This window comes from Heterocephalus glaber, unplaced genomic scaffold (assembly GCF_053883595.1).
Source record: "Heterocephalus glaber isolate CG9 unplaced genomic scaffold, H.glaber_assembly_v1.0 deba00001610, whole genome shotgun sequence".
Classification (NCBI taxonomy): domain Eukaryota; kingdom Metazoa; phylum Chordata; class Mammalia; order Rodentia; family Bathyergidae; genus Heterocephalus; species Heterocephalus glaber.
In genome coordinates, this window is record NW_028258381.1 from 33,701,771 (window position 1) to 33,723,544 (window position 21,774).

Consider the following 21,774-nt stretch of genomic DNA (forward strand, 5'->3'; position numbering starts at 1 on the left):
GACACTGTCACAAAACAAAAGCCTCCACCCACTCAGGTGATCCATTTCTACACCAGCCAGGAGCAACCTGTTACCTCAGCCTTGACACCTGCCACAGCTGCATCTGGGCTCCTGTGTCTGCCTCCTGGCTTGGATGCCACCCTCTGGGTGTCCATGCACAGTGGCCCCCAGAGCCAGGTCCCCATGAGCTGTATTCTTCTGGGTCCTCCAGGCTTTGCCCCAACCTCCAATTCTTCCAAGTCTTGCCACTATTGGGGCTCACCCACACCATGGGGATGTAGAGCCCTTTACCACTCTATTCTAGGGCTCCTCAACCTCCACACTGTTGGGACTTGAGAGCAGATAACTTCTTGTCATAGGGGTCTCTGGTACCAGGCAGGATGTTTAGCAGCACCCCGACCTCCAACCACTGGGTGGCAAACACACCCCCAATGTAGCAACGAGAAATTTCCCATTAAAAGTCACAGTCCTTGGGCTGGGGCTTTAGTTCAGTGGTTCTGCTACCTGCCTCAAAAGCGCAAGGACCCGAGTTCGATCCCCAGTACCAAAAAAAAAAAAAAAGAGTCACAATCCTATTCTTGCACTGCCACCTTAGCTTAGGTCAGGCCGGACTTGCTTCAGGACTCCCCTGGGCCCCCTGGGCCCCTTGTGCCCATGAGACGAGCTGTGTAGCTCAGAACCACAAGTGAACAGCCAACTGAAGTAAGTGCAGTGCCAACAAAGGTGTGGTGTAAGATCGGACAGGACACAGTCATCTACCCGCACAGGCAGCTGCCTGACTGACTGTCCCTCTTCCCACAGGTAGGAAACAGAAGTGCTGCCCTCCCCACTTCTGTGTACTCTCCTTTTGTGCCCAGGGACGCGACAAAACAGCAGACAACCAAAGAAAGGTGGGTCCAGGTCACATGACTATCCTCACCTATTAACTGCAGGGGAAAAAAAAGGCTTTTGAAATTAAGACAGCCAAAGCTACTCAAGTGGATAAATTCACAGCCATACTCTCTGCTGATGGAAATGTGAATTGATGTCAGTGTTGGAAAGCTCGTGAGTACCCGCAAGACTATTTTGGCCCAGGAATCCCAGTTCTGAAAGGTCATCCTAAACAACACTAAATACAGGGGAAAAGATAAATATATAGACAAATACGTCAGCATGGCATAATTTTAATATTAAAAAATTCTGGAAGCCAGGGATAGTGGTACATCACATCTGGGAGGCTGAGCAGGAGGACTGCAAGTTCAAGCCCACCCTGGGCAACTTATCGACTTAGCAAGGCCTTGTCTCAAAATAAAAAATAAAAAAGGAATATGGGTATGATGGCACATGCCTGTAATCCAGCACACAGGAGGCTGAGGCAGGAGTGCCATGAGTTTGAGGCCAGCCTGTGCTACATAGCAAGACCCTGTCTCAAAATAAAGAAAATAAAATAAAAAGGATTGGAGATGTAGCTCAGTTTGAAGGCCTTGGGTCCAATCCCCAGTACAGACAGGGTGGAAGTGGGGGACATGGAGACAATTCAATTATCTTTTTTTTTTTTGGTACCGGGGATCAAACTCAGGACCTTGCGTTTGCAAGGCAGGCAGCAGAACCAGTGAGCTAAATCCCCAGCCCATCAATTATCTAATCATGAGGAAAGGTTGAAAACATTATCTCCTCCACAAAACATTATGCAGTCACTGGAAGTGAGGTCTGTGGAGAACTTGAATGGAAAAATACAAAATATGAAATTGCATCTGCAACATGACTACACATGACTAAAAACACTTTTTATAAGCACAGCACTTGAGGGGGAAAGAGGTAGGAGGGACGAAGATTTTATTTTGTCTTTGTGCTTCTGAAGTTCTCAAAATTATTTTCAATAAATGAATTAGTTTAAAATCTTTTTTCTTTTTTTTTTTTGGTACCAGGGATCGAATTCGGGTCCTTCAGCTTGCAAGGCAGGTGGTGGAACCACTGATCTAAATCCCCGGCCCTAAAATGTTTTTTGATGGACTATCTAAACACAAAGCAACAAATTCACCCCTTTGCCTTAGGGTTATGGATCACAGGGCCCGTGTCAAAAGGGTAGACAGCGAAAGATACACACCCCCCACATCAGTGCTTAAAAGCAGACCTTAGCTTGCAGGGGCTCCCCATGTTTCCACATGGTCCCTGTGAGAGACTGGGACAAGGGACAGTTACAGTGTAATAAAATAGCACACAGCGAGCCAGACATGGTGGTGCATGCCTATATTCTCAACGCTCTGGGAAGCTAAGGCAGAGCTTGCAAGTTTGAGCCCAGCCTGGGCAACTTAGCTTAGCAAGACCCGGTGTTCCATCCCTAGTTCTGAAGGGTGGGGGTGGGGGGAGATTAAGTGCTGGAGCCCCAGGTGACACCCAGGAAGAGTCGAGAGAGGGAGGTGGGATGAGAGCTAAGGGGCCAGCAGCGGGGAGGGGTGATGGAGCCACAGGGGCTCCTGTCCAACTTCCTGCCCCTGCCCCTGCCCCTGCCCGGCCCTGCCATAGGAAGGACCAAAAGCAGAGGCCAGGGAGAGGAGAAGGACAGAGGAATTACAGGGTCTCTGCTCGAAGACAAGAGCCAAACAGTGTGCCCCCTACCAAACACATTTGTGGTGTGGGTCAACATGGAGCCTGACCTCACAGGCCCCACCCAGGTCCCTTGGGTGGTTGGTAGCTGCTTTCTTCTTCCCAAGTGCCAGTGGTATCTATAATAAGACCTGGTCTCCATTTCTGTCCCTCAAACTGAAAATGCCACTGAACCCCATGTATTACCTAAAAACCTGTCCACTTTCCACAATGCATCTGAACCCCCTGAGCCCCCTGGATGTAGAGGTGAGTCTGTGGCCTGGAAGCCACAGGATGAACCTGACACCAAACAAGAGGAGCCAGACCCAAATCTGCCTGGCTCCTTTACTTCCGGGAGATCCCCAGGCACCATCCTTCTCTCCAGAAGGGCAGCTGGAAGGAAGGGCTTTCTGCCCTGGCCCCAGGTCACCTGCAGAGGGACACAAAGTGGGGGTAGGGGAGGCACTGACCTTCTCCAGCTTCTCAAAGTGCTCCCGGAGGAACTTCATGGGACGGTCAGGCTTGGAGACACAAAGGTGCACAATGCAGTCTTTGAGCACCTGCTGGATGCTGTGCTTCTGGACGTACAGCTCGCACCCCTTCAGACTGTCCTCCTCTTCTGAGGGGAAAGATGATGGCGAGGCCATGGCCAGGCGTCGTCTTCCTTCCTGTTAAGAAACTGCAAACCACATGCCCTTAGGAGGAGCTGGGGGGAGTCTCCGGGGGCCCGCTGTGCTTCACACGTATGCAGAGGGCACATAGCAGAAGGAGGCTCATCCCTGGGGCTCAGGCCCAATGGACTGTCATTTATTCTGCATTCGTCACAGATCTTTCAGTTTGGAGGCTGGATGACTTGTTTGCTGTATGGTACCAGCTGCCAAAGCCTCACCGTCCAAAACATTTTTTCGTGATGGAAAAGATGCAAACAAAACTTGTGGGCGATTAGAAGCCCCTTCTAAAGCATCTCCGAGAAATCTGCGGTGAAAGCGGTAGAGGGCCTGGGCCCGGTGTTAAATGGCCTCCCCCTCCCCCCTTACAGGAACACCTGTGTGAAATGTAAATGTCACCACAGGGGGACCCGGGGAGGGATCCTGGGGAGATGGTGACGGGATGCTGGCCAACGGTGGGGGTGGCCAGCTTCAAAGGAAAAGAAACACAAGGAGGAAAACAGAGGAAACCTGGCTGGGGGGGGGGGGGTGCAGAACAATAGCCGTGTGCGCCCCGCGCCCGGGTGAGTCACAATAGCCAGGTCCAAGCCCGCCCTGAGGTACCCGGGTCTCCAGACCACGGGGAAGGTGCCCCCAGACCTTTTGCCCCTCATTCGAAGCTCAGCCTGGCCTCTGCACCCGCCGGACCACCCCCCGCCAGACCCAGATGGGGGCCGGGCTGAGGGCGCGCCGGCCTGGCTCCTCCGAGGCCGCCCAGTTCCCAGGCCGGGGGCGGGGGCGGAGACGGGGGTGGGGGACACCGCGGACTGGGTCCCCCACTGCCCAGGCCTCCCCAGGACCCCAAGCCCCGCGCAGACCCCCACCGCAGCCCGCGTACCTGGATGCGCAGTGCTGGAGGCAGAAAGCGGCTGCGCGGGGACGCGGGGCGCGGGGACGTGGGGACGCGGGGACGCGGCGAGCGGGTCCGCACTGCAGCGGCTCCGCCCTGTGCCCGCCCCCGCGGCGCGCCGCCGGCCCCTAGCGCACCTAGATCTCTCTTAGGCCCGCACCCCACGGACCCCCAACCCCTTATCCGTACTCTCGCCACCCACTCTCCCGCAGTGGGAGCCTAGGTTTGCCCACATTGGGAGTTCAGCTCACAAGAGCCCACCGTGGCCAGGGGACCCCCACCCTGTTCTCTGGGCATCCCCACATCCTGGGGGTTAATGGCCTCCTAATCCACAGGCCCTGGACTTTAGAAAGAGACTGGGTCTCCCCACACACAAGGCATCCAAACCCCAAGAGGACAGATGGGCAGGACAGGTCTTGAAAAAGACTACACAGTATTTTCTCACCTGTCAGTATTCACCTGTCCCCTACCTGTTCTCCCCACACACCTGCCACACTCACCCAACCACAGGTACCGGTCTCCCCTCCCCCCTCCCCTGTCCACGTTGATTTGTCCGCGTTCACTTGCCGCCTCACTCACCTGGGCACACATGCCTAGGTGCCTTGGGCAAATGGACCTGGCTCAGGGGCCAGACAAGAAGCTCTGGCTGCCCCAGCCTTTGCCCTGTCCACCGGCACACTTCTGGGAAGAGGGTCTTTTTCAGGAATTCCCCATCTCTCCTGAATCAAAGCTCATATCACACTGGTAACTCAAACCCAAGGCTGTTACAGGGGCCACTTGCCCTCCTCCCCTTCCTGCTGGCTCCTCTAGGTGGTCCGGCAAGAGGGTGACACCTGGCATTAAGGGTGTTCTGGCTTTGGGGATGGAGTGCTCTAGGGCCAGCTTTGCTCCTGTGGGATCTCTTGAGGTTCTCTGGCCGTCCCCTGCAGGGACTCTCCTGGGAGGAGTTGGGGGACCCTCTTTGGCTGACCTCAAAGGACAGCCCTATCAGAAGCACCTCCATGTGAGCACAGAGCTCAGCTTTCCTGGCACAGAGCCCCTAGAATGTATCCTCTCCTGGCCAGGCCTCACTCAGAGGTGGCTTCTCCTGAGCCCCTCTCCTCACCCCGCTGCGGTAGCAGTTCCCACCAGCCTCACTTGAGACTTTTCCAGGCTATTCAGGTCCCTACAGCAGGCCCCTCTCCAGACTCCCTCCTGTGAGTGAGCCCACACACCTCTAAGACTCTCCTTGTCCCCTGCTGTAGCTTGATCAAGGGCAAATATTCCAAATGTCCCATTCACTGTCTGATGGATCTTCAAGGACAAAGAAAGAGACAGAGGTACCCAGACTGGGCTCAGGGCCGCACCCAAACACCCACTGCTGTCCTTAGCTCTGGACTTCTGCCTAGTTAGCCTAATAAATACCTTTATTGCTAAGCCAGTGGGTTTTTTCTTTGTGTTGGTTGCAGCTGAAACATGGAAATGGATACACCCCCTGATCCGATGCACATGATCTCCATACATTAAATGTTTGGTGAGCACAAATCACTTAAGGAAGCTAACTAAGTGTTATGATCAGTGGCCACTCCCCTAAATGGAGGAAGCCAAGAATGTTTCTCACTGGGCTGGGTCACATACCATGTGAGCACCTGTAGCGGAGCACCACCCTCCTGGATAGGGACAAATTCTAGCTCTTATGGGTGCCCAGGCAGCTCCATCCTTTTAGGAAAGCATGCAGCTAGTGATCTAGTTATCCATTCAAAAGTCCCAGTAATTATTCATTGAAGTCCCAATTATCCATTCAAAAGTTCCAGTAGAAGACTCTGAGAATGTCCCATCTACCCTGGGGAAGATTCACCCTATGTACTTATGGGGATTCTTTAAACATTTCCAGAGATATTTGCATCTCCCAGTTCCTAGGGCTTTCCCTTCCCCCAAGACCTGACTCTAGGACCATCAAGTGACCAGTTATGCTCGAAGCCCCCAAAGTTCCACCTCAGAGCCACATTCTTTCCCAGCAACCCCCACACTCTGCTAGTCAAATTCCTGGTCATTCTCCAAGTTCTAGCTTAAATGCTACTTCTGCAGGGAAATTCCCCAAGGTTGGGAGCCCTGAAGGGACATACAGTACTCCCAGAACTGCCTTTCAAGCTCTCATGAGAAGAGCTATTGAAGCCAGTCATGGTGTTCCACACCTGGAATCCCAGCAATATGGGAGGCTAAGGCAGGAGGATTGCAAATTTGATCCCAGCCTGGGGAACTTAGCAACTTAGGGAGAGCCTCTAAATAAATAAATAAATACATAAATAAATAAATAAAACCTATTGGCTTAATTTGTTTTCCTTATTATGTTGAAAACACCAACTAGGCATGGACTATCATGTCTTATTCTTTTCTTTCCTATTTATTTATTTATTTTTATTTATTTTTGTGGAGTGGCTGCAGAAGCCTTAGTGAGCAACTTCCCCCTTCTGTAGGTGTGGGATGCAGATTCCAATGAAGTCTTCCTAGGTAACACTTCCTGGTGTGGGAGGCAGACTTCAAGACTGCTGGAGGATCCTGGCCTTGCTTCCCATGGTACCCCAGCCTCTGGGAGTTCTTGCCCCAGTGGCCCCTCCCTGAGCACAGCAGGGTCTGTGACTTGTATCTAACCAAAGACCTGCACAGCCAAGGTGACAGAGGCACAATGCACATGCATTCCGAGATTAGGTTACATAGGAACATAATATCCATCTTGCTGGGGGCTCTCCTTGGCTGGTGTGTGTAGGTGTTTTGTTTGTTTTTCCAGTACTAGGGATTATCTAGGACCTTTGCACTGAGCTACATTTCCAGCCCTATTTTGAGACAGGGTCTCAATAAATTGCTTAGGCTAGCTTCAAATTTACAATCCTCCCGCCCCAGTGCTGGGATTACAGGTGAACACACTTGGCCCTGGCTGGTTTTAAAGATGCTAACTAATGTGTGAGCTGGTGTGCAGAGGGTAAACAGCAAGAGACTGAGCGTGGCCTCTAGTCAACAGCAGAGGCACATCTGATAGACAGCCTGCACGAAGTGATACTGTAAACAACCTTGTAAACAACCTGGGGACCGCTGTCCCTGGGGGAGCCTCAAGGAACCCAGCTTTGGCACTGATCCCCACCTTTGGAGGTCACAGCCAGCTTGGCCTGGAGACCCCAGAAACCGGGAGATGGTGAGAGTGTTGCTTCAGGTCACTGAGTCTGTGGTTGTTGCACAGCCACTGGGAACTAATTCAAAGGAGGAATCGAGGAAAAGAAGTCCAGTTACAGGTCTGGGTTGGAGCAAGAAAAGAAGATAGCTGCAGGAGGAAGTGTGTGAGCAGTGGGTGAGTCTATATGTGAACATATAAGAAAAAATTAAAATAGCACAAGTCTGGCATGTGAGAGAACAAACAGGGAACCAAAGGTGAGAAATAAACCCAAATACAGTATTTAATAAAGGTGGTATTGTCTATCAGCTGGAAAAAAGAACTCAATAGTTTGGCGATAACTAGGAAGCCAACTAGGAAAAAATGTAAGTATGATCCCTATATTCCTCCTTACACAGATAAAATTCAGATAAATCATAGAATTAATTATAAACTTGGAAACTGTGAAAGTCATAGAAGAAACGTTGAAAAGCATATAATGTTGGAGTGGATAGGGACTTTTGAAACATAATACAAAATCCAGAAGCCATAAATGTAAAACTTGGTATATTTTACTACAGAAAAAAAAATTAGAAATTTCCCCATAAAACAACCTGAAGGGTCTGGAGATTTAGCTCAGTGATTCCACCGCCTGCCTCGAAAGCAGAAGGACTGGAATTCGATCCCCGGTACCAAAAAAAAAAACCCCAAAAAAACCCTGAAGGACAGACAAGATACAGATGTTTATAATATATATCACACAGAAGTTAATTTACTTAGTGTGAAGATACCCAACTTCACTCAAAATGAGAATGCAAATTATCTACACAGAGATTGCTTACCTATCAGCTGACAAAAAATTCAAAAATCAGACAATGTTGTTTTGACAACAACATTGTCAAGGGCACTGGAGAAACCATTTATTCAGACTCAGAATATCTCTGGAAGGACACTGCAGCAATCAATGACAGAGGTAGCCTCTGGGTGGAAAACTATATATCTGAGTGAGAGGAAAAGACAGACTCACCGGTTCCTGGGTCCTTGAGTGTATTTTTAATTTTGTACCACATGCAAATATTACCCATTCAAAACCAGTTAACTAATTTTCTCTCTGTTAAAATGTTTAAATCTGCCTTAAAAAGATGCAGAATTTAAAACATTCATGATTGTCACTGTTTCCTACAGGCACACGAAAACCACAATGGCAAGTCTGTTGTTAAAGGCACAAACCTAAACGGGGAGCATGCCTGTAATTCCAGCCCTCTGAGAGGCTGGGTCAGGAAGACTGATTTTGAGCTCAGCATAGGTAATTTAGAGACTTACCAAGACCCTTATTTCAAAATAAAAAAGGGCTGGGGATATAGCTCAGTGCAAATGCCTTGAGTTCAATTCCCAGTGCTGTAAAGCAATAATGATGATGATGATGATGATAATAAGAGTAATAGTAGTAGTAACAGTAGTAGCAGTAATATACTAGTAGTAGTGGTAGTGGTAGTGGTAGTAGTAGTAGTAGTAATGACACGACCTCTGAAAAGTTTATGGAACCCTTAAAGTGATGGGAAGCAACCAGGGGTGGGGGTATCAAGACCCACCTCATATCCCAGAATCTTACAATGCCTCAGAAAATGGCTTCACATGATCCATGCATACTTATGTTTATAGCAGCATAACTCAAAATACTTATATCTTGGAAGCAGCCTATATGTCCACCATTAGATGAATGGATAAAGAAAATGTGGTACTTATACACAATGGAGTACTACTCTGCCACAAAGAAGGATAAATTTGAGTCATTTGTAGGAAATTGGATGCCCCTTGAGACCAAAATGTTAAGTGAAATAAGTCAGACACATGAGCTTAAATATCACATAACTTGCATCAGAAACTTAAAATACAAATAATTTAAAAAACAAAATATAAGACAATAGGAAACATATCTTTTGCAAATGAGAAGGGGATTTAGAGACAGAGGGAGGGAGGGGAATAAAAAGTATTCAGATGTGTTCTGTGTTCCTACTCCCTATGATGAATCTAAACACTATGTACTGCAAATATGTACTAATAAAAGCAAGTTTTTAAAAAGAAAAATGGTTTTACCAGGTGCCCAGTGGTGGGAGTAGAGGTTTGTCAGGATGGACTGGCTTCACCACCCTGGTGACCACCCTCCCTGCCCCAGCAGAACACGGCGATTTGTTCACTGTAGTGTGACAGCTTCTACCACCCAGGGACACCATCTACTTGAGGGAGGACTGAGTGTGTCACCCAGGTCAGGATCCGACCCAGTACTCCACCAGCCCCAGAAGAGCAGAGACTGTGCCTGTCCTTCCCCAAGCCACACAGTGCCCTCTGGGGAGACACAGCACGGGTGCTGATCCGAGAGGTGCACAGCCCCACAGCCAAGCCGAGACAGTTGCAGCCCCTCACAGTGCTCAGCATCTGCCCGCCTGGATGGCTGTGAGACACCATGTCCTCTGGGGGCCAGATATAAAGGGCAGTGCGGCCCTGTCTGCTTTCTCCTTTGGGGACACTTGCTGTGAGGAAGCCCAGAGTGGCCTTGTGGAGAGGGGCCGATCATGGACAGGTGACCCCAAGAGTGGCCAGTGGCCAGGTTCCTGGCTGCTCCCCCATGGACATCAAGACCCACCGAATCTGCAAACTTCATAAAAGCCACTGTTCACAGCCCCACTGATGGGGGTGGTTCTTTAAGCAGCATTGCATAAGCGGAACCTACTTCAAGGCCATCAGTCCCAACACCAGGCATGTGCTCTCCTCCACAGACCTGGGCATCTGCCAGCGTCCCTGCCTCTGTGAAGGACGCGCCATCTATCCAGGGATCTGAGCCAGGCACCTGCAAGCCCTCCATGCAGCTCACTCCCCCTCAGCCCTGAATCCAGGGCCAGCCTCTGCGGGTGCTGTCCACAAAGCAACTCCCCACCTCTTCCACCAGCCTCAGTCTGTTTTCTCATCCAGATGAGGGGCCATGGCTGTCTGCTGCGTCTCTGTATCCTCCTGGACTCTTCCACACCTTCTCACAGCCTCAGGGGACCAGCCCATATCCCCCCTGCCCTTGCTTCTTTCTTTTGGTACCTGGGATGGAACTCAGGTTCTTGCGCTTTCGAAGCAGGCAGCAAAACCACTGAGCTAAATCCCCAGCCCTGCCCTCGCTTCTTGATGTCTCTCTACAGGGCCATGACCCTGGCCAGGAACAACTGCCCTGCTTCTATGCTTGGCTGAGGACTCCCCAGTCCTTAGGTCCCACCTCCACCATCTGCCTCTCAACTGACCCAATACTGTCCCACACTGGGCCACCAACTCCTGGAGGAGTCACTGTGCCCACTCCGATCCATCCTTCAGCACTGAGAATGCCTGGAAATGTCCTGCACCTGATAAAATATTTGTCAAATAAAATAATGAATGAAGGAACCAAGTTATTTACCAAGTTCAGTTTATTATACTGGCTTGATGCATCTTTAAATACATGTAGCCAAGACATTGGACAGGCAAGACTCCTAGAAGGCTCTTAGGAATCCTTTTGTCCCTGCATCTTGTGGCTCTCTAAAACATACCCAGTGGAGGAGGGACAGATACAAATGTAGACAGTTCTGTCACATTGTGGCTCAAACATGGATAATTTAAAAGTTCCATAGTTAAGATATCAACTCAGTCATATTAAGTGCCCAGTACTGTGAAACAATTAAAATTGCAAACCTGATTTAGAGTTAAAACATTTCCCCACTTTCAGCAAGGCCCTTCTGCTGGGAACACACGGGAAGGAGAAAAGTTCCTTCTTTTCTTTCTCACTATTCCATCCCATCCTCAGAGGGATATGGCCTCCCCACATTGGGCAGACTCCACATCAAGGATTGCAAAAAGAAAAGTCGAGCCTCAGGCCACAGTGTCAACAACTCTGGTGTCAACAACTCTAGTCACCTGTAAGAGGACTTGTGGTATTCATCTTTCTGATTTGGCTAAATTCACTGAGTCAAAACTTCCTCTTTTTTTTTTTCCTTTTTGCAGTACCGGGGATTGAACCCAGGTCCTTCATACGGAGTTACATCTCCAGCCCTTTTATTTTTTGAGACAAGGTCTAGTTAAGTCACCCAGGCTGGGCTCAAACTTGAGCTACTCCTGCCTCAGCTTCCCGGAGTGCTGAGATTACAGGTGTGTGCCACCAAACTCATCTCATACTCATGTTCTTAGCAACACTGTTCACAACAGTTAAACGTGGAAACCACTCAAACATGCATCCACAGGTGGTGAATGGATATACAAAATGTGGTCTTTCCTATGGTGGAATATTGTTCAGCCTTAGAAAGGAAATTTCTTTCTAAGGGTGTGGTTGTGCACACCCGAAATCCCAGCACTCCAGGTGACCGAGGCAAGAGTATCAAACTTTGAGGAAATCCTGGGCAAGTTAGCAAATTCAGAAGACCCTGTCTCAAAATTAAAAAAAAAAAAAATTTAAAGGGGACTAGGGATGTAGCTTAATGTGTCAGTCAAGGCCCTGAGTTCAATCCTGGGTACAGCAAAACAAAAAACCACCAGGGAGCACACAGCTGTCAGTTTGATCCCAGCTTTCACTTCTCTTCAGCATGTGGAGCTGATAGGTAGAGAGTCATTGGTCCTGTTTCTTTCATTTTGAGGGAACCGCCAGCCTGTTTTCCTGCATTCCCACCAGATGAGCTGGAGCTCTCTCCATGTCCTCCTCAACACTTATCCTCTTGGTTTGGACCCTCTGCGTGTGACACTGTGATCAGATGGAGGGTCTGGGGTGTGGGTGGGGGTTGTTTCAAGGTTTCTGGTGTCCGGAACAAAGAATAGAACAAGACACTCAGGAGCAGCAAGAGGAAGGTTTATTAAAAGTGAAAGTCAAGGTACACTCCCAAGGGTGGGACCAAGCCAATGAGAAGAGATCCCAGGAGCATGGTCTCTTAAGGTCCTGGAATTGTGGGAGGGTCCAGAGCTGGGGACTGATAGGAGTCCAGGTCTAACAGAGTACCTGACTCAGCCTACCTGTTGGGAGGGAGGGAGTTTTTGACCAGACAGTAGAGTGTCATGGCTTCCAAAGCCCACCTGGGGTGGAGGGGGAGAAAAATGCAATGCAAACAAGGTGAGAAGGCCAAAGGCATGTACTCTTGGTTTTATGTAGGTCTGGGGAGTGTTGGAGGGACAATGTGACCTTTATCTATAGGTTTTCTAATATTTAGACATAGTTGGCCTTGCTGTTTGGTTTCTCGATTCTTTCCCAGCTTTCTGTTGTTTACTTGCTTTTGCTCTGCCTCCTAACTCCTGTGGCCACCAGGTCTCTGCAAAGCACAGGATGGATGTGGCCATGGGCCCTTCCTGCCACACTCAGTGAAGGCCAGCTGCAGGCCCACGATCCAAACCACGTTGAGGGCACCGTGTGCATGCGGGGATGGAAGGAGCTGTTGGTGTGGTGGCTCTCTTGGAAACTACCTCAATTTAATGTATTTGTTGTGGGAATTGTATAGGTTTTACTTAAGAAGTTCCCTTCTACTCCTAATATGCTAAATGTTTTATTATAAATGAGTGTTACCTTTTGCCAAATGCTTTTATTTTTGTATGTAGTTTCTTGAATTTTCCAATGTAGTAAATGCAGTCAACCTGCATTCCTGAAATAAACTGTTTGATTTTGAAATTCATTTCCCCTAGATTTGTTAAAGTTGTTTAGAATTTTTACATCTACATTCAATAAAAGTGGATATATGTGACAATCCTCTTGCATAATGTCCTTGTCACTCTTTGGGATCAAAGTTACAATGCTGGCCTCATACAAAGAGTTGGGAAATGTTCTCTGTTTCTATACTTGGAAAGAGGTTAAGATTTGAAGTTTGGGGGGCTTCTTTTTGTTTTTTGAGGGGTTGTTTTGGGATATTGGGGATTGACCCTAGGGCTCGGTTCATACTAGGCAAGTACTCTACCACCTAGCTACACCCTCAGTTTCTTTTTTGAGGTTTCACTAAATTGTCTAGGCCAGGCTCAAACTGGTGATCCTCCTGCCTCAGCCAAGTGAGTAGCTGAGATTACAGGGATGCACCACCACACCCAGCTTCTGGAGTTGTTTTGTTTTTGAGGCAGGGTCCCACTTTGTAGTCCAGGCTGGCCTCAAACTCATGATGATCCTCCTGTCTCAGCCTCCCGAGTGCTGTGATTACAGGTGTGTGCCACATGTCCAGCTGGAGTTATTTATTAAATGTTTGAAGTATTTGTCAGCAAAGCCATCTGGGCCTAAGGTCTTTATTGTGGGAAGCTTTTAAATTATAAATTTAATTTCTTTAACAGTGTTAGACATCTCCGGTTTTTTCTTGTGCAAGTTTTAGAAAATTATGTTTTCCTAGGATTTCTCTACTTCATATAGATTTTTGCAGATTCCTTTATATTATTATCTTTTTTTTCATTAAGTTTATTAGTACATTTTAGGTATACAATATAGTTACATTCATCACTAGGAACTTGTACCTTTTTTTTTTTTTTTTTTTGGTACCAGGGATTGAACTCTGGACCTTGCGCTTGCGAGGCAGGTGGTGGAACCACTGAGCTAAATCCCCGGCCCTGGTACTTGTACCCTTTACATGATACATCTTGGTTCTTATTTTTTCCCCATTCCCCTGCCCTCCCTTCAACCCTTCCATCCCTCCCTATTTACAAAGACTTTGTTTCTATTTTTTTCCTTTCCCTTCTTCCCTTTTTGTTATCGTTTTAATACACTTAGACTTGTAGTGATGACTCCCTTCACAACCTTATATTGGTGTTTTGCGCAAATTTTTTTACTTTGTCAGTCCTGACAGGGGTTTGCCAATTTTGTTTTCCTTTTGAACAAACCCGTGGCTCTTTATTGTGTTTTTTCTGCTTCATGCATTTCTGTTCCTATCTTTATTAGTCCTATCTTTGGTGCATTTGGATTTAACTTTCTATATATTTGCTTCTGGGAAAAAATTGTCATTTTTTACTCTAGATGGGCAATTAAAAGTCAATAAAAATGTTACTTTTGGGATTAAAAACCCGTATCAATTTTGTGATGGTTAGTCTTGATTGTCAACCTGATTAGATTGAAAAATTCTAGGAAATAAGTGCACTTCTGGTTCTGGACATACTATGTGTGTCCTGGTAGGTGTTTTCAGACAAATGGCACACAGGACACCTCCCCTAAATGTCCAGTAGGGAGGAGGAGGTTCAAATGGAACAAAAGCAGGAGAACAAAGTATGGTGGCACACGCCTACAATCTCAGCACTCTGGGAGGCTGAGGCAAGAGGATTGCAAATTCAAGACCAGACTGGGTAATTTAGGCCTTGTCTAAAAATAAGAAGTAAAAGGGTCTGGATGTAGGTGAATGGGAAGGCCCTAGGTCCAATCCTCACTACCACACATGTGCATGCACACACACACGCACACACAAAAGAGCCAGAGAGCTGCCCAGCACATACTCTTTCTCTCTGCTTCTTGGCTCCCATGAGGTGAGCCGCCTTCTTCCGCCACTCTTCCTTTTACCATTACTATTATTTTTTGCCTCACCTTAGGTCTAACAATAGAGCCAGTTAACTGTGGTCTGAAACCTTGAACCAAAGTAAACCTTTCTTCCTTTTAAATTATTTTTCTCAGGAATTTTGTCAGAGACAGAAAGCTAACAAAAACCAGATACTTGTTTTATAGGAAGGCACTCCATTTGTTTTCTGACAGTCTTCTGAATTTCTTCGTCTTTGACAGTCTTTCATCTCTCGCCATGTTACTACCGGCAGAAGGTAGCATTGTCCAATCATTTTAGTGATTCCTAAGAGTGGGCTGTGGAGGTCCTTGATGGTCACAGTAGACTCCTCTAAGCCCCTAGGTTTTACTTCCTGTGCTGAGAAGACTGTTGGTTGGATATACACTTGAGATTGCCGTATCTTCCTGGTGGACTGATCATTTATCATAATGTCCCTTTGTCCTCAGAAGTTTCCTTTGGTCTAGCACAGACAGCCACTCCTGTTATTTTTATTTTTCCCAGTACTGGAGATTAAACCCTAGGCTTATCCATGACAGGCAATTGCTCTTCTACTAAGCTACATCCTCCGCCCTCTTGGCTTTTAAAAAATTAATGTTTGCATGACACACCTTTCTCATCCCATACTTTCAATCTACGTCACTAAGTCTGAGGCATGGAAGAGACAGCATCTTTGGCTGTGGGTTTTTACCCATTCTGGCAATCTCTGCCTTCCAGTATCCTGTTTAGAACATTCACATTTATGTTGTTATGGAAATCTCGGAAAGAAATACACAGAGACACAGAATTCGGATAAAATAATAAAATTCCTTCTCAAGGGGGGCCGGAATGCCAGAAACCAGTCTGGTCAGTATCCCCGACCCCTTTGTCTGCGTTTCCCTTTTTATATCCTTCTTAGCCATTATCTCATCCCTAGTGGTCTTTGATGTGTAAATACAATTCCAGTTCCTATTTACAAGGCACAGACACAAGATAGGCACATATACATTGTAAATTCACCCTGGAATGGTAACTTTGTTAGGTTAATGAAGTTATGGGTTAGAGTCAGATAATCGGCAGCTTAAACAAGGAGTTACGGGAAAAGCAAATCTTAAAAGAACCCATTACTTATTTTGCTTCTACAACTCCCTTAAATTAATATTCAATCTATTAAGTTATCTAAAACTTTTCTGTATCAATGTCACTGGCATAGGAGGGCTGAGGTCAGCCATTTGGTTACTATTTTGTGTCTGTTCTCTCATGCCTTACTATAGGATATTTTTAAATGTATTTATCCAATACATAATGTTTACATTCATTTTAGCAGGCACAGGAACTGAATAGATCTTGGTTCTTTTTACTCCCCTTTCCTCCTCTCCCCATCTCTTGGGTCTCACCTGGGATTACAGGTGTGCACCATCATGCCTGGCTAAACATCCACCCTCTTGAAACTTCACAGCAGGGATTACAGTTCAACACCTGAGGCATGGGAGACACTCAGCTGCACCAAGCTGAAGCAGAGGGTAAGTTATATTGATTTCTGCTTCCATCCTTCCTGCCATGCCTTCTCCTGGTACAGTTTTCTATTTAGGGAGATTCCTTTAGGCATTCCTCACAGTAGGTCTGCCAGCAACAAGTCCTGCTGGTTTGCCTTTTTCTCAAAACATCTTTTATTCTTCCTTCATCCCCAAAGAACGTCTTATTGGACAGAATTCACAGGTGACATTTTGTACACTTGAAAATGCAGGCCCCCTCTTTTCTGGCCTTCATGGCTCTGAATTAGACAGTTACTGTCAAAGGGGTGCCCCTCTACAGGCAATGCATCATTTCACATCGGCTGGTAATATTTTTTCTTCTCTCTTTAGTTTTCAAGTTTAATATGACAAGTCCAGGTATGGAGTTTTGGAGAGCTTATTCTTTGAGGGCTTGCTCAGCTTCCTGAACTTGTATATTTATGTCTCACCAAATTTGGAAGTCTTCAGCCATTACTTCTTTAAATATATTTTAGTTACACATACACTCTCTCTCGTTCTAGGATGCTGGTGTACGAATTGTTATCCTACAGACCTCTATGACTCAGTTCATTTTTTTCCCCTACTCTATGTCCTCTCTGTGGCTCAGACAGAGTAAATTCTGTTGCTCTATTATCTCCACTGTGCTTCCAATGATGGACATATCTTGGTTATTGTATTTTTTCAAATCCTATGATTTCCATTTTCCATTTGCCGTTTATAACTTCCATTTCTTTGCTAAATTTGCTCGTTTTTTCACTTGCTTCAAAAGAATGTATATTACTTGTTATGGGTAATTCTATTTTAAAGCATTTTTTAAATGAGTGCTTTAATTCACATATTTCACGTTGTGGTCTTCCTGGTTCTTGGTACGACAAATGATTTTCAAATGTACTCTGGACACCTGTCCCATTTAATTCTTCTATGCTGGCAGGTAGCCACCTCAATGATAGTGTGTAGATCTATAGTCTACAGTGTGTAGATCTATAGTCTAGTGTAGATCCTGGCCTACTTTTGTGGCATGTTGCTCCAGTGTGGGTTTTGTCTTCAGGACTCTTGCAACACCCTCCTGGTCTGCTTTATCCTCTGGCACTGGGAAGAGGGAGGGTGTTCATCCCTGTTGGTGTCACCTGTAGGGTTGGAAGTGTTTCCTGGATGCCTGGGGTTACTGAGTCTCCATGTGCCACAGCGGAGGGCCGGGTGTTCTCAGGCCCTGGACACACCCTATGTGGTAGGGAGCAGGGCTAGCTTTTGGCTGTCCTGGGGCAGACTGTAAAGTGAGTTTGGAGCTCCCCACTAGGCCTCTGGTTGGCATCCCCTTTCCCAGTCAGAAAGGAGGTTTTCCTTGAAGATTTGTCTATCTGCTGGCTGTACTGGGTGACAGGGCTCTCTGGTCCCTGGTTCACAACACTGGTACATAGAAGAGAAAAAAACCCAGGGACTCTTGGTATTATCGTCCTCCAGTCCTGGGTCCTTAGCCAGTATGACTTAGTTCCAGCTCTCGGGTCCTTTCTTCGTTGACTGTTGTTATTTGGCGATATTCAGTTGTATTTAGGTAGAGAAAGCAGGGAAAAAAGTCCTGCCCTGCTCATTTAAGCATGTATTGTCACTGGTCTTGACCACAACATCATGGCTTCACTGCCATACTCTCTGGCTGGTACCAACCTGGCCCTAAACACCAGTCAGGTGTTCCTTAAAAAACAAACCCTCAGACCTGGGCTGGGGGTTTGGCTCAGTGGTTCCACCACCTGCCTTGCAAGCACAGGGTCCTGAGTTCAATACCCAGTACCAAAAAAAAAAAAACGCCCCCAAAAACTCAGACCTGATTTCCAAAGCTCCACCTTCAACCTGCCTGCCACTCCCCTTTCCACCACTGAAGATGGTGGCTTAGCTCTGCTTCATTTCCTGGGATAGTGTCGGCCTCCTTCCCTTATGTGGCTCCTGCAGCCACCACAACAAAGGACCACAGGGTAGCAACTTACACTACAGACACTGGTGCCTTACAGTCCTGGGCTCCAGAGTCCAAGTCAGGATGGCATCAGGGTGGCAACAAGGTGGGTTCCTCCTGGTCACTCTGGGCAACTGTGGATAGACACTTCATGCTCACAAACTTCCCTTATGAGGACAGAAGTCTCACTGAATTAGGGCCCACTCTAGTGACCTCCTCCTAACTTGGTGAGCCCTGCTAAGGCCTTGTCTCCAAAGGGCCACATTCTGAAACACTGAAGTTTGGAATTTAACATGTGAGTTTGAGGCACCCAATTCCATCCAGTGACACCCACCAGGGGGTCTCTGCTCTGGCAGGCAATTCTATCAGCAACTCTTGCCCTATCCCCAGCCCACTGACCTAGTTTACTATTACTTTTTCCTTGGAATTTACTTCTGGAATCACTTCCTCAGGGCACCCTTACAAGCTGAGATCAACCTTCTTTCCTGCTCCTTGTCTCAGGACCACTGTAGCTACACATTATTAGTGGGATCTTTCCATTAAGAGCCTAGCTCTCTCCCAGCTAGGCAGCAACATGGGTGAGAGGAGGAACCAGTGTCCAGGTCAGCCCTTTAGACACTGCCTGGGCAAACAGGTGCCTGTCGAAGGAAAGAAGAACGCGACTCCCCAAGACTTCTTAGCCACATTTAAAAACATTTAAACACAAGGACCAGGGCACGCCTGTAATCCCAGCACTCAGGAAGCTGAGGAAGACTGCTCCAAGTTCAAGGCCAGCTTGGGCTCCACAGTGAGACCCTGTATCAAACACACACAGACATACACACATACACACATACACACACACACACACACACACACACACCCCTATTATCACTAGCATTTTAGAAAATGTCAACAAATTAGAAAAACAGTCCAGTTCTGAAAATTAAGAACATTTTCACAGTTGGTTGCCCCATCTTTTGCGCATCTGTCCTGCTAGGACCAATGATGGGCCAATGCTGAGCACGCAGCAGGTGACCTAAAACAAGGTGGGACCTGATCTGCGGAACCGCTAAGGGGCCCCTAGATTTCCCAACGAGTCACCCACCCCTCCATCCTCTGCACAGGCACGGGGTCAGGGACTCACCAGCGAGAGCGGCCGCTGCCTCCCACCTTTTCGGAGCACGTGGGCTCCCACCTGCACAAGTGAGAGAGGGGACATCATACTGCGCGGAACCACCAAGTGCGTGCCGCCGCCGCCGCCGCAGGGTCCAGCCCAGGGACAGGCGCGCCCCATCCCCGAGGATCTAGCACCACCCTCAACCCCGCCCACAAACCGCGACCCGCCCCGTAGCCCAGCTCCTAACGTCAGCGATAGGTCCCGGACGCGCTCTCCCCCCCTCCCCCCAGCCCCGACCCCCGACCGGGTCCCTCGAGTCCTGCGTCCCGCCCCTGAGACCCAGCCACACTCCTTAAATCCTCTCCCAGCCCCTGAGGCCCGTGCCCTGCAGCAAGCCGCGTCGGCCGGAAGTCATGCCGTAATCTGCGCAGCGGCTGTCGTAAGAGCGCTGGTTCCCCTGGCGACGGGAAACGCGCGCAAGATGGCGGCGGAGGTGGAGAGGGCCACAGGCCCAGCGGAGTTGGCGGAGGCGGCAGAGCTGAGCCGCGTGTTGGGCCGTCTGCTTCCAGGGCTGGAAACTGACAGCAAGCTGGGACGGCGGCGCGCGCTGGAGGCCCTGCAGCACTTACTGGAGGATTCAGCGGGGCCCAGCGCCGACCCCGCCGCTTTCCAGGGCCCTTGGGCTCGCTTGCTGCTGCCGCGCCTGCTGCGCCTCCTGTCCGACCCCGCCGAGGGCTGCCGCGCGCTGGCCACGCACCTGCTAGACCTGGGCCTGCGCCGCGCCGCACGACCCTGTGACGCCCTGCCGCGCCTGCTGCCAGCGCTAGCCGCACGCCTGACCCGGCCGGAGCCCGCGCGGCCCCCGCCCGAAACCTGCGAGGAGCTGCGTCTGGCGCTCGTACAGCTGCTAGGCCTGACTGTGCGCCTAGGGGGTGCCGCGCTCGCGCCCCACCTGGACGACGCTGTGCTTGCGCTGCGGAGCGCGCTGCTCGACCCCTTTGCTGCAGTGCGTCGAGAGAGCTGCGAGTGCGCCGCCGCTCTAGCGCGCGCCACGCCCGGTGAGCCCCCTAGGTCCCGCCCCTTCCCCAGTCTCCCCCACCATCTCTAGACTCATTCCGGGTGGGCCCCCTCCCTGTGACCTCTGTCCCTTACGCCAAGTGAGGCCCTGGTCACTTCTGCATCCACGCTTCTCTCCCGGACTCCCAGCAGAAATCCTTTTTAAGCTGGTCTGGTGTCGGTTGATTTTGCTGGGCTCTCCTTCCTACGATGGCTTTAATGGCAGAGGTTACAGAACTTGATCGAAGAAACGCTCAGTCCTCCCACTTTGTCTCAGTTTTTCTGCTCCAACCCACCTGTCTCTGGCATGGACTGCTGTCCTCAGTGGAGAGAAGCTGCTTCTCTCCTGCACATGTTTGGGTCATTCACCTTTCTAACAGCTCTGACCCTATAGGGATATTCCTTTTCTCTTCTTAGGCTGGGATTTGGAACAGTAGGTGCTGCTTAGGGCTTGGAGAAGGCTTCTTTGGAGGAGGAACATTTAATTTAAAAAATCTCTGTCCAGTAAGAAACCAGCCTTGAGGAATAAGCATACCAGATTTAAGGAGCTCAGGAAGCCATCAGGGCCACAGGAGGAGTGAGAGAGAAGGCCAGCAAGGGCCCTCAGGGTCAGGTTGGATTCATGTTGAGTAGGGAGAGGATGATGGCAGATGCTGACAGCCCCAGAGCTGAGTGGCATGAGGCACAACGGGGTAACTGGTGCCTCCCTGTCCCCCAGACCACTTCCACATGCAGTCGGAGTCCCTGATCAGCCCCCTGATGCAGACCATCTCCCACCAGCACTGGAAAGTCCGGGTGGCTGTCATCGAAGCCACAGGGACAGTGATCCAATTTGGAAACGGGAAGTCCATAGACGATGTACTTTCACACTTTGCTCAGCGGCTCTTTGACGACGTCTGTCAGGTAAAGGGATTTCTCTGCTAGATAGTCTGTTCTGTTTCTACCAGAATCATGTGAATGTGCTGGTTTAGCTAACTCGTTTTCTGTTGGTTTTTTTTTTTCGTTTTCTGTTTATTAAGGTATGAAATGCACCAGTGTCCTCTCGTTACTCAGTTACAAGATGTTCCTATTTCATGTCTTGAGAAAGTAGGGCAACTGAATTATTTTAACATATTTATATATTCTTTATTCCAGACAATATGGAAATGATCACTTTTATAATTACTGTCTCTCCTAAGGCAAAAGTCTAAACTGTGTGTGCTTCAGTTTGCAGGCTCATCGTTCACATGCCTGTCCACCAAGGCAAATTTACTGGAAAGCCACAGTGGTTGGAGGGTAGCTTGGAGGGGCTTGTGGGGATAATTCCTGCTGTTGGAGTTTGGAATCCCTGAGAGACAGGCAGGCAGGCAGGAACCAGCATGTAGAGATCAGAGCACGGGCTTTATTGTGGGCAGAATCTGGCTTGCCAGGCATCTTGGACTTGAGACCCTGTG

General features: G+C 48.7%; 2 protein-coding genes across 9 annotated transcripts in view; one reads left to right on the forward strand and one right to left on the reverse strand.

The window, feature by feature from the left end:
• The window catches only part of Prkar1b (protein kinase cAMP-dependent type I regulatory subunit beta), a 112,838-nt gene extending 92,494 nt beyond the window's left edge, over positions 1 to 20,344 (reverse strand). The window contains exons 1-3 of one of the 7 annotated variants that reach the window (XM_013070574.3): positions 20,238 to 20,304; positions 19,313 to 19,363; positions 3,036 to 3,244 (exon numbers count right to left, since the gene is read on the reverse strand). In XM_013070574.3, the coding sequence (XP_012926028.1) occupies positions 3,036 to 3,212 (177 nt within the window). In that variant the 5' untranslated portion in view covers positions 3,213 to 3,244; positions 19,313 to 19,363; positions 20,238 to 20,304. The other 6 variants (XM_013070576.3, XM_013070575.3, XM_004840329.2 and 3 more) reach the window with 6 other exon arrangements.
• Dnaaf5 (dynein axonemal assembly factor 5) overlaps positions 19,661 to 21,774 on the forward strand; it is an 81,519-nt gene continuing 79,405 nt past the window's right edge. For both annotated transcript variants that reach the window (XR_015445280.1, XM_021254619.2), the window contains exons 1-2: positions 19,661 to 20,343; positions 21,060 to 21,244. Coding sequence is in view for 1 of the 2 variants with exons in the window: in XM_021254619.2 (XP_021110278.1) it covers positions 19,767 to 20,343; positions 21,060 to 21,244 (762 nt within the window). In the remaining variant the exon portion in view is untranslated. The remainder of the gene's footprint in view (positions 20,344 to 21,059; positions 21,245 to 21,774) is intronic.